This window comes from Neofelis nebulosa, chromosome 10 (genome assembly GCF_028018385.1).
Source record: "Neofelis nebulosa isolate mNeoNeb1 chromosome 10, mNeoNeb1.pri, whole genome shotgun sequence".
NCBI classification, from domain to species: Eukaryota; Metazoa; Chordata; class Mammalia; order Carnivora; family Felidae; genus Neofelis; species Neofelis nebulosa.
The window spans coordinates 54,326,189-54,338,282 of NC_080791.1; the positions used below are offsets into that span (position 1 = coordinate 54,326,189).

Genomic DNA, 12,094 nt, shown 5'->3' on the forward strand with positions numbered 1-12,094 from the left:
CAGGCACCGCTGGAGGGCTTTAAAATATTAGTGTCTTTTGTGTTTCTCTGTGGGGCCCATTCGTTTTTCCATTTTGGAGTTCATGTATCTCCTGCTAGGAAGACAGAGAAATGCCTGGCTGCCATGATTTTGGAGCCAAGGCTGCTGAAGGGGGCTAGGGAGGGGGAGAGGAGTATGTTACTATCTCTTAATCTCCTCTGCTTCACTGTGTCTTCTCCCCAGTCCTCATTTGCTATCCTTTCTGGTCCAATTTTTGTATGGAATAAACTTCCCATTTAGGATAAGGAGGAAGGCAGAGGTCCAACTGCTTCTTAAAGAGACCTCAGATAAATCCCTGCCTTATTCCCATTTTTGTTTGCTTTTTTGTAGTTATTGCCTTAAATCTCCCAATTCCTAAATCTTTTTAGGGTGTTGTGGCTAGAATTTACTTCCTTTATAGTGATATCCTCCTCAGTAGTGTTTTCTTGTTTTCTTTCTTTCTTTCTTTCTTTCTTTCTTTTCTTTCTTTCTTTCTTTCTTTCTTTCTTTCTTTCTTTCTTTCTTTCTTTCTTTCTTTCTTTTGAGAGACTGAAAGTGGGGGAGGGGGGCAGAGGGAGAGAGAGAATCTTAAACAGGCTCTATACCTAGTGCAGAGCTGAAGCAAGACTGGATCTCACAAGTGTGAGATCATGACCTGAGCCAAAATTAAGAGTCAGATGCTTAATAACCGACTGAGCCACCCAGGTGTTCCCCTCAGTGTTGTGCTGTGCTGTGTTTTGTTTTCTTTTCTTCAAGATTTTATTTTTAAATAATCTCTGCACCCAACATGGGGCTTGAAGTCACAACCCAGACATGAAGAGTTGTGTGCTCTACCAACTGAGCCAGCCAGGTACCCTGCCAGTGTTTTCTAATCTGCAGTCATTTTATATGTCATGTACACCATTTTTACATATTTGTTTCACATTTATACTATGGTTTACTTAATATTTTTCTTAAGTGGGTAACTTTTTTTAAAAGAGATTCTTAATGGTAAAAGGAAATTAGTGTCATGTGACATCAGTAGATAGTAACTGCAATTTTTATTATGTACATTAAAATATATACATAGATATTAATGTGAAATGATTATTTGAATGCCACCTAAAATTCTTGTGTACAGCCAGCATTAAGAGAAACATATTTTGGAACAAAAAAGAGAATGTAGACGAGGAGAATCTGGCTGATTGATGATGATTTATTTGAATTTGGGTCTTTGCCCACTTACTAAACATTCATTGAGCATGTAATGACTTGTACTAGATTCAGAGAATGCAAAAGTGAATAAGACACAGTCATTGCCCTCAGGGATCTTTCATTCTCGGTTTAGTCTGATATGAAAATAAATATAGTAAAGTGTTGGAGCTGATGTACAGGGTGCAGTGGAAGCACAAAGGACGAAATAGTTCTCATTGTGAAAGAAGGGAAAGGTCTGTGTAGCAGGTGACACTTCAAGATTAGTAGATGTTTCCTGGGGATTGGGGTTGAGAATGGCATTGGGTGTCAGTGGAGGCATTCTAGGGAAGTTGGCCTGAGCAAAGATAGGGGGACATGAAATCATAAGTAATTGGATAAAAGGATGCTGTAGGAGACTTCAAAGAGATGAGGCTAGAAAGGCAGGCAGAGCTAGACCTCATGGAGGCACTGGTATGTATATGTGTTTGCCCTGCTAAGGAATTTGGACTTTATCTTGAAGGCGTGAAAACCCCTTGAATTAGTTCTGTAGAGGATTCAAAGTTTTAGGCATGATCCCTTTAGGAACTTAACTTTTGGTTGAGGGGAATCAAGAATCAAAGAGAGGAACCTAGCTAACAAGAATTTACATTCTTTACGTAAGTAAATTTAGTTTCTGTAGCGATCACCTTTTGAAATTGTGCAACCCAACTTTCCATCTTCCTTTCTAGAGTCTCATCAAGTCCTAGCTCAACTGTTGGACACTTTGCTTGCGATTGGCACTAAACTCCCAGAGAATCAAGCTATCCAGATGCGATTAGTTGATGTAGCCTGCAAGGTAAGAACATGATGGTTAGATACAGGGTTGTATCTTTCTTGAATAGTTTGCACTGCCTGAAGAGGTAGTATGAGCTGTAAGATCTGCTTAGCTCCATCCTAAATCTGTAACTGAGAACTGCCAAAGACTTTTTATTTTTTTTTTAATGTTTGTTTATTTTTGAGAGAGAGAGCATGAGCAGGGAGGGGCAGAGAGAGGGAGATGCAGAATCCAAAGCAGGCTCCAGACTCTGAGCTGTCAACACAGAGCCTAGTGGGGCTCAAACTCACGAACGATGAGATCATGACCTGAGCTGAAGTCGAATGCTCAAGTGACTGAGCCACCCAGGCGCCCCTGCCAAGGACTCTTAATGGTTTTCTGACCTGCCTCTTTTTTTGTTTCTTGATGTTGGATTAGGTTAAAGCTGAGTAACTTGCTATGAAATGAACTTCCTCATCCCTTCAAAAGAGATGAAAATTACAGTAGCTGCTATGTGTGCTATGCTTAATATATGCGCTGTGCTTATTTTGGTACTTAGTATCTGGCTTCTCATGTGTTTCTCATAGTCCTTTAGGTAACTACTGTTATCCTTGTTTTACACAGGTGGAAATTGAGGTTTAGGGAGTTTAACTTGCCTAAGCTTTCACAGTTAGGAAGTTGCAGAATCAGGGTATAAACTCTAGTTTCTCTGATTCTAAAACCTGTGTTCTTTTTATTATGCTTTATTGCCTCAATAAACAGACCAACTACAAAGAAACACATGTTTGGGAAGTTTTTTTAGTTGTTTTTTTTTTTAATGTTTATATTTAGAGAGAGAGAGAGAGAGAGAGAGAATCCCAAGCAGGCTTGCACAGAGCTGGGGCTTGAACCCATGAACCGTGAGATCATGACCTGAGATTAAACCAACAATGAGATGCTTAACCGACTGAGCTGCCCAGGCGCTTCTAGGTTTTTTTCTAACTACAGAAAAAATATATGTATGTTGTACAATTTGATTTAATTTGCAACCTAAAAAAAAAATTTTTTTTATTAACATTTATTTTTTGAGAGAGAGAGACAGAGCATGAGCAGGGGAGGTGCAGAGAGAGGGAGACACAGAATCGGGAGCAGGCTCCAGGCTCTGAGCTGTCAGCACAGAGCCCGATGCGGGGCTCAAACCCATGAACTGTGAGATCATGACCCAAGCTGAAGTCAGTCGCCTAACCGACTGAGCCACCTAGGTGCCCCAATTTGCAACTTTTAAGTAGCTGCCTTTTGTACATAATAGCTTCTAAACCTTGTAAAATTGGTTTTACTTTTTTTTTTTTTTTAAGTTTATTTATTTTGAGAGAGAGAGATGGGGGGGAGGGGCAGAGAGAGAGGGGGAGAGAGAGAGAATCCCAAACAGGCCTGGCTCTCTCAGTGCAGAGCCTGACACAAGGCTTGAGCCCATGAAACTGTGAGATCATGACCTGAGCCAAAACCAAGAATCAGATGCTTACCCGACTGAGCCACTCAGGGACCCCAAATTGGTTTTACTTTTAATCTTTTTGATAAATTTGAGAATATAAGAAGACAAGTGTGTTTGAATTAGAGGACTATTTCTGAGGCCCAGGAAAAAGAATGTTTTGTTTCTCTTAGTAAACAACAAACAAACCCAAACAGCCTGACAAGTACAATATTAAAAGCCTTAAGTGGAAAAAAACTAAGGATTGTGTGTTTGATAGAGTAAGTATGTCTCCCACACAAGAGGAGGTTGTGCTTGTGAGAAAAGTGTCCTACTAAGTGGACTGTTGTGCTTTTAGGTAACAGTTTTTTAAATTTGCTTTAAATAAACATTTTATTGTAAAAATTTATACTTAAGATTAAAGAAAGAACTACACTCATAATTCACTCTCCAGAGGTAACCATCACTATCTTTTTGGTGTATTGCTTTCTAATTTTTTTCTGTCCCTAGATTGTTTGCTGTTTTTTTAAACACACAGCTCTAATCATAATTTGTGTACAGTTTTGCATTTTGCTTTTTCACTGACATTATAACAAGTATTTTATATTGTAAGTGTATTGTAAACATTTTTATTTATTTATTTATTTTTTTAACATTTATTTATTTTTGAGACAGAGCGACAGAGCATGAACAGGGGAGGGGCAGAGAGAGAGGGAGACACAGAATCGGAAGCAGGCTCCAGGCTCTGAGCCATCAGCCCAGAGCCTGACGCGGGGCTCGAACTCACGGACCGCAAGATCGTGACCTGAGCCGAAGTCGGATGCTCAACCGACTGAGCCACCCAGGCGCCCCTGTAAACATTTTTAATGGATGCATGATAATTAAACCAAATAATTAAACCACAGTTTACCTAATTGTTCTCCTGTTACTGGACATTTATATCATAAGCACTTTTAAAAACATTTTTTTTTAATTTTACTTTTTATTTTTAAAAATTTACGGGGCGCCTGGGTGGCTCAGTCGGTTGAGCGTCCGACTTCGGCTCAGGTCATGATCTCGCGGTCCGTGAGTTCAAGCCCCGCGTCAGGCTCTGTGCTGACAGCTCAGAGCCTGGAGCCTATTTCAGATTCTGTGTCTCCCTCTCTCTCTGACCCTCCCCCATTCATGCTCTGTCTCTCTCTGTCTCAAAAATAAATAAACGTTAAAAAAAAAATTTTTTTTAAATAAAAATTTACATCCAAATTAGTTAGCATATAGTGCAACACTGATTTCAGAAGTAGATTCCTTAATGCCCCATACCCATTTAGCCCATCCCCCCCACACAACCCCTCCAGTAACCCTCAGTTTGTTCTCCATATTTATGAGTCTCTTCTGTTTTGTCTCCCTCCCTGTTTTTATATTAGTTTTGTTTCCCTTCCCTTTTATTCATCTGTTTTGTCTCTTAAAGTCCTCATATGAGTGAAGTCATATGATTTTTGTCTTTCTCTGACTAATTTCACTTAGCATAATACTCTCCAGTTCCATCCATGTAGTTGCAAATGGCAAGATTTCATTCTTTTTGATTGTAAGCATTTTTTAAATTGTAAATAATACTACAGTGAATATTGTTAGTCTAAAATGTTTTCTGTATTTAGTTTTATTTCCTAGACATAGGTTGTCACCTATTAGAGTTGTCACTCTAATGAGTTTTTTTAATGAGTTTTAATGAGTTTTTTAAAGGCTCTTGATACTTTTTGCCACATTGGTTCCCAAAGTGTTCCAGTTTATTTGAACACCAGCAGTATATGTGAGTGCCTAATTTTACTGTGTCATTGTAGCATTGGATGTTCCTGAGTTCTTTTCCCCATTCCCCTTCACCCATTTTTCTCATTCCCCCAACCTTTCCACTCGGGCAACCATCTGTTTGTTCTCTGTATTTATAGGTCTAATTCTGCTTTTTACTTGTTTATTTGTTTTTTTAAAATTCCACGTGTGAGTGAAGTCACAAGGTATTTGTCTTTCTCAGTTTGACTTATTTCACTTAGCATAATATCTCTAGGTCCATCCATATTGTCTCAAATGACATGTCTCCTCCTTTTCTATGGCTGTTTAATATTCTCCCTTATCCATTTATCTATCACTGGACACTTAGGTTGCTTCTATATCTTTGCTATTGTAAACAATGCTGCAATAAACATAGGGGAGCATGAATTCGTGTTTTTGAATTAGTGTTTTTGGTTTCTTTGGGCAAATACCCAATAGTAGAATTACTGGGTTGTATGGTATTTCTAGGAGCCTCCGTACTGTTTCTACAGTGGTTGTACCAGTTTGCATTCCCACCAACAGTGTATGATTCATGTCCTTGTCAACACTTGTTATTTTTTTATCTTTTTTATTTTAACCATTCCAGCAAGTTCAGGGTTTTGATGTACATTTCCCTGATGATTAGTGATGTTGAACATCTTTTCATTTATCTTTTGGGCATCAGTATATCTTTGGAAAAATGACTATTCAGATCCTCTGCCCATTTTTTAATTAGGTTGATTTTGGTATTGAGTTGTGTAAGTTCTTTATGTGTTTTGGATATTAACCCCTAATTGGATGTACCCTTTGCAAATATCTTCTCTCATTCAGTAGGTTGCCTGATGGTTTTGTTTGATGGTTTCCTTTGCTGTGCAAAAAGTTTTTATTTTGATATATTCCCTATAGTTTTGTTTTTTTTGCTTTTGTCTTTTGGAGACCTATCTAGAAAAATTTTGCTATGGCCCGTGTCAAAGAAATTACTGCCTTTGTTCTAGGATTTTTATGGTTTTAGGTCTCATTTAGGTCTTTAATCCATTTTGAGTTTATTTTTGTGTATGGTATTAGAAAGTGGTCCAGTTTCATTCTTTTGCGTGTAGTTGTCCAGTCTTCCCAGCACCAGTTATTAAAGATATTTTCCCCACAGTATATTCCACAATATGTCTGTCTTAACCCAAAGTGATCTACAGATTTGATGCAATCCCTATCAAAATACCAACAGTATTTTTCACAGAAGAAGCAGTACTAAAATTTGTATGGAACCACAAAAGACCCTGAAAGCAATCTATGGTACTGGCACAGAAATAGACCCCCTCATCTGTGGAACAGAATAGAAAGCCCAGAAATAAACCCACAAATATATGGTTGGTTAACCTATGGCATGACAAAGAAGGCTTGGGTATTAATGTTTTAAAATAGAAGATAAACCTGTTAATCTGGTAGGAGGAAAATGGTGTTTGTTTGTTTCAATTACTCTTTTTTAAAAATGTTTATTTATTTGAGAGAGAGAGAGAGAGAGAAGAGAGGGCGGAGAGAGAGAGAGAGAGAGAGAAACCTAACCAGGCTCTGCACTTTCTGCATAGAGCCAGACATAGGGCTCAAACCCATGAACCATGAGATCGTGACCTGAGCCAAAACTAAGAGTTGGATACTTAACTGACTGAGCCACCAGGCACCCCCTTTTTGTTTCCTTTTAAAAAGATTATTAGTGAGACTTCATACTTGTTTTTCATTTCTGTTTCCTCTCTTGAGAATGAACTTTTCATTTTCTTTGCTAGCTTCTCATGTGGGGTTTTTGTATGTTTCTTCACCATTTCTAGAGGCTCATAATGGAGTACAAATTTCAACCATTTGAATGTGGTAGATCTGTCAAACTCAAGTAAATAAAGCTACCTATGATGCATAGCTACAATTACTATTTATATTGTCTAATGCCATTTTGTCTGTGATTTTGTCATACATTGTGCCTTGATATAAGATTCACATATGATAACATTCACCTTTTTTATAGAAGTAATATAAAGTATTTTCTCCAACCACAGTGGAATGAAATTAGAAATCAGTAACAAAGAAATTTGGAGAACTCCTGAATATATGGAAATTAAACAGCATACTCCTATATCACCAATGGGTCAAAGAATAAATCAAAAGGGAAATTAGAAAAAACTTTGAGATGAATGAAAATACAACATATCACAACTTATGGGATGCAGCTAAAGCCGTCTTAGAAATTTATATCTCTAAGTGCGTATAGTAAGAAAGTTGAGAGATCTCAAGTCAGTAACTTATCCTTCTACCTTAAGACACTAGAAAAAGAAGAGTGCACTAAATACAAAGCGTGCAGATGGAGGGAAATGCGAAAGGTTAGAGTGGAAATTAATGAAATAGTGAATAGAAAAACAATAGAAAAAAGTCAACAAAACCAAAAGCTTGTTCTTTGAAAATATCAACAAAAATCGACAAATCTTTAGTTGTATTGATCAGGAAAGAAAGAGAGAAGATTCAGGGCGCCTACGGTGGCTCAGTCAGTTAAACATCTGACTCTTGATTTCAGCTCATGTCATGATCTCACGGTCGTGAGTTTGAGCCCTGCATCGGGTTCTGCGCTCGTAGTTTGGAGCTTGCTTGGGATTCTCTCTCCCTCTCTCTGCCCCTCTCTCACTTGTGCTGTCTTTCTCTTTCTTTCAAAATAAATAAATTTTATTTTATTGTTTATTTTATTTTTTTGATGGGAGTCTTTTTTAATATTTATTTAAATTATTTTATTTATTTATTTAATAATTTAATTTATTTTTTTAGTTTATATCCAAGTTAGCATATAGTACAACAATGATTTCAGGAGTAGATTCCTTAATGCCCCTTACCCATTTAGCCCATCACCCCCCCACACAACCCCTTCAGTAACCCTCTGTTTTCCATATTTAAGAGTCTCTTATGTTTTGCCCCCTCCCTGGTTTTATATTATTTTTGCTTCCCTTCCCTTATGTTCATCTGTTTTGTCTCTTAAAGTCCTCATATGAGTGAAGTCACATGATATTTTTCTTTCTCTGACTAATTTCGCTTAGCATAATACCCTCTAGTTCCATCCACATAGTTGCAAATGGCAAAATTTCATTCTTTTTGATTGCTGAGTAATACTCCATTGTGTGTATATCCCACATCTTCTTGATCTGTTCATCCATCGGTGGACATTTGGGCTCTTTCCATATTTTGGCTATTGTTGATAGTGCTGCTATAAACATGGGGGTGCATGTGCCCCTTTGAAACAGCATACCTGCATCCCCTGGATAAATGCCTAGTAGTGCAATTGCTGGGTCGTAGGGTAGTCCTATTTTTAATTTTTTGAGGAACCTCCATACTGTTTTCCAGAATGGCTGCACCAGTTTGCATTCCCACCAGCAGTGCTAAAGAGATCCTCTTTCTCTGCATCCTTGCCAACATCTGAATGTTAGCCATTCTGACAGGTGTAAGGTGCTATCTCATTTTGGTTTGGTTTGTATTTCCTAAATGATGAGTGATGTTGAGCATTTTTTCATGTGATGGTTGGCCACAGTGCGAGTGGGGGAGGGGTAGAGAGAGGGAGGTAGAATCTGAAGTAGGCTTCCAGGCTTTGAGCTCTCAGCACAGAGCCCGACTTGGGGCTCCAACCCCTGAACTGTGAGATCATGACTTGAGCCAAAGTTGGGACACTCAACCAACTGAGCCACCTGGGTGCCCCTTAAGATTTTCTTTTTAAGTAATCTCCACACCTAGTGTGGGGCTTGAACTCACAACCCCAGAGATCAAGAGTTGCATGCTTCTCCGACTGAGCCACTCAAGTGCCCCCCCAAATGGGCAAAGCATCTTAATTGGCATTTCTCCAAAGAAGATATACAAATGGCTAATAAACACAAAATGATGTTCAGCATCTTCAGTCATTAGGGAAATACAATTCAAAATCGCATGAGATGCTGTTTCACACCTTTTGGATGGCTGTACTTAAAAGAGGCTTGACCATACCAAGTTTTGGTGATGGTGTGGAGTGATTGGAGCTCTCCTCCATTTCTGGTGGAAATATAAAATGCCTCAGGTGCTTTGGAAAACAGTTCAGCAGTTCCTCAAAAAATTAAAGATAGACTTACTATATGACCCAGCAATCCTACTTGTAGGTATCTACCAAGAGAACTGAAGCATATTTACACAAAAATTGGTACATGAATGTTTATAGCATCAATATTCGTAATAGTCAAAAGGTGAAAACAACCCAAATGACCATCTCAGCAACTGATGAATGGATAAAGAAAATACAATGGAATATATATATATATATATATATATATATATATATATATATTTTTTTTTTTTTTTTTTTTTTTTTTCATAAAAGGAATGGAATACTGATACATGCTACACCTGGATGAATCTTGAAACCATGCCAAGTGAGAGAGCTAGTTACAAAACACATATATATATGATTCCGTTTATATGAAATTTCCATAATGGGTAAATCTAACAGACAATTAGTAGGTACTTAGGGATGGGAGAGATGGAGGGATATGTGGTTGGTAGCAAAAGGGCATCTTTGAAATAATGAAAATGTTGGAAAATTAACTCTGATAATGATTGTATGTACAAATAGATCTGTAGATAGATATATGTATCTGTCTATAGATATAGATATCAAAACCTGTTGAATTGTATACAGTAACTGGATGAATTGCATGGTGTGTGACTTCTATTTTAATAAAAAGTACTATTAAAAAGAATTCACTCCTTGGGGTGCCTGGGTGGCTCAGCTGGTTGAATGTCTGACTTCGGCTCAGGTCATGATGTCACAGTTCATGAGTTCCAGCCCCGCCTTGGGCTCTGTGCTGTTGGTGTGGAGCCTGCTTGGGATTCTTGCTCTCTCCTCTCTCTCTGCCCCTCCACCATTTGTACTTTCTCTCTCTCTCAAAATAAATACATTTTTAAAAACCTAAAAAAATAACAATTCATCCTTTGAATTTGAATTGTGGTGGATTTATCAACATTTGTATTGTTTTCACTCTGTTGGCTATTGTGAATAATGCTGCTGTGAATATTTGTTTGAAGTTTTGGTTGGAAGTATGTTTTCAGTTTTCTTGGGTATATCCTAGAAATGAAATTGCAGGCCCGTGTAAACTTACATTTAACTTTTCTGTTAAAAAACATTTTTGGGGCACCTGGGTGGCTCAGTCAGATGAGTGTTTGGCTCTTGATTTTGGCTCAGGTCATGATTGCAGGGTCATAGGATCAAGCCCTGTGTCGGTCTTCATGCTGAGCATAGAGCCTGCTTAAGATTGTCTCTCTCCCTCTCTCTCTCTCTCTCCCTCCCTCCCTACCTCTCCCTCTCCCTCTCTCCCTCCCTCCCTCCCTCCCTACCTCTCCCTCTCCCTCTCCCTCTCCCTCTCCCTCTCCCTCTCCCTCTCCCTCTCCCTCTCCCTCTCCCTCTCCCTCTCCCTCTCCCTCCCTCTCTCCCTCTCTCCCTCTCCCCCTCTCCCCCTCTCCCCCTCTCCCCCTCTCCCCCTCTCCCCCTCTCCCTCTCCCCCTCTCCCCCTCTCCCCCTTCTCTCCCTCTCCCCCTTCTCTCCCTCCCTCCCTCTCCCCCCCACTCTCCACTCACATACTGTCTCTCACTCTCTATAAATAAAAAAAATAAAACGTCAACCTTAAAAATAAGATAGCCAGTTATTAAAACAAAAGAAAAAAATTTTAAGGGCATCTGGCTGTCTCAGTCGGTAGAGCATGCTACCCTTTTTTTTTTTTTTTTTAAGTTTATTTATTTTGAGAGAACCAGTGGGCAAGGGTAGAGGGGTGGGGGGGTGGGGGGGTGGGGGTGGGAAACAGAGGATCCAAAGAGGGCTCTGGCTGACAGCAGAGAGCCCAATGCTGGACTTGAATCCACCAACAATGAGATCATGACCTGAGCTAAATTCGGATGCTCAACCAACTGAGTCACCCAGGAGCCCTGAATTTTTTTTGTTTCAATAAATCGAGTAAATTTTTAAAAATATAAAAAATACCCATAACATAAAATTTACCATTGTGACCATTTTACAGTGTGCAGTTCAGTGGCATTGAGTATATTCTTAATGTTGTGCCGCCATCACCATCATCCTTCACCCATCTCTTCCCTTTGCAAAACTGAAACTTCCCAGTCTCCCCTCCCCGCTAGTCCCTAGCAACCACCATTCTGTTTTTTATCTTTGTGAATTTGATTATTCTAGTTACTTTTTCATGTAAGTGGAATTATGCAATATCTGTTCTTTTGTGTCTGACTTATTTTCTTTGCATAAAATTCACTCTTGGTCAGTTCAGGCAGCTATAACAAAAATGCTATAAAATGGATGGGCTTCAACAACAAACATTAACTTCTCATGTTTCAGGAGGCTGGAAAATCCAAGATCAGGGTGCCAGCAGATTTGGTGCCTGTTGAGAGCCTCCTTCTTGGTTCATAGGAGGTCACAAGGGAGCTCTCTGGAGTCTTTTTAAGGGCATTAATCTCATTAATGTCATTTCCACCCTCATGACCCAATCACCTCCTAAAGCTCCTAACCTCCTAATGCCATTACATCAGGGATTAGGTTTCAACATACAAATTTTGGAGGAACACAAACATAGTCTGTAGCATGTCCTCAGAATTCATCCGTGTTGTAACATGTCACAATTCTGTTCCTTTGTGAGGAACATACATATATTCCATTATATGCATATGCCACATTTTGTTTATCCTTTCATCTATTGAAGGTTGCCTCTACCTTTTGGCTATTGTGAATAAAGCTGCTATGTATATGGGTGTACAGATGCCTCTTTGAGTCTTTCCTTTCAATTCGTATGGTATTGTGGACTGAATTGTGTTTCCCCAAATGTACATGTTGAATTCTTAAC

At 38.9% G+C, this 12,094-nt stretch overlaps 1 protein-coding gene across 2 annotated transcripts in view; it reads left to right on the forward strand.

The window, feature by feature from the left end:
* Positions 1-12,094, forward strand: part of INTS4 (integrator complex subunit 4) — a 120,564-nt gene that overhangs the window by 28,202 nt on the left and 80,268 nt on the right. The window contains exon 4 of one of the 2 annotated variants that reach the window (XM_058687664.1): positions 1,920-2,026. In XM_058687664.1, the coding sequence (XP_058543647.1) occupies positions 1,920-2,026 (107 nt within the window). Of the gene's footprint in view, positions 1-1,919; positions 2,027-9,886; positions 9,914-12,094 lie in introns of those variants that run through there. The other variant, XM_058687665.1, reaches the window with a different exon arrangement.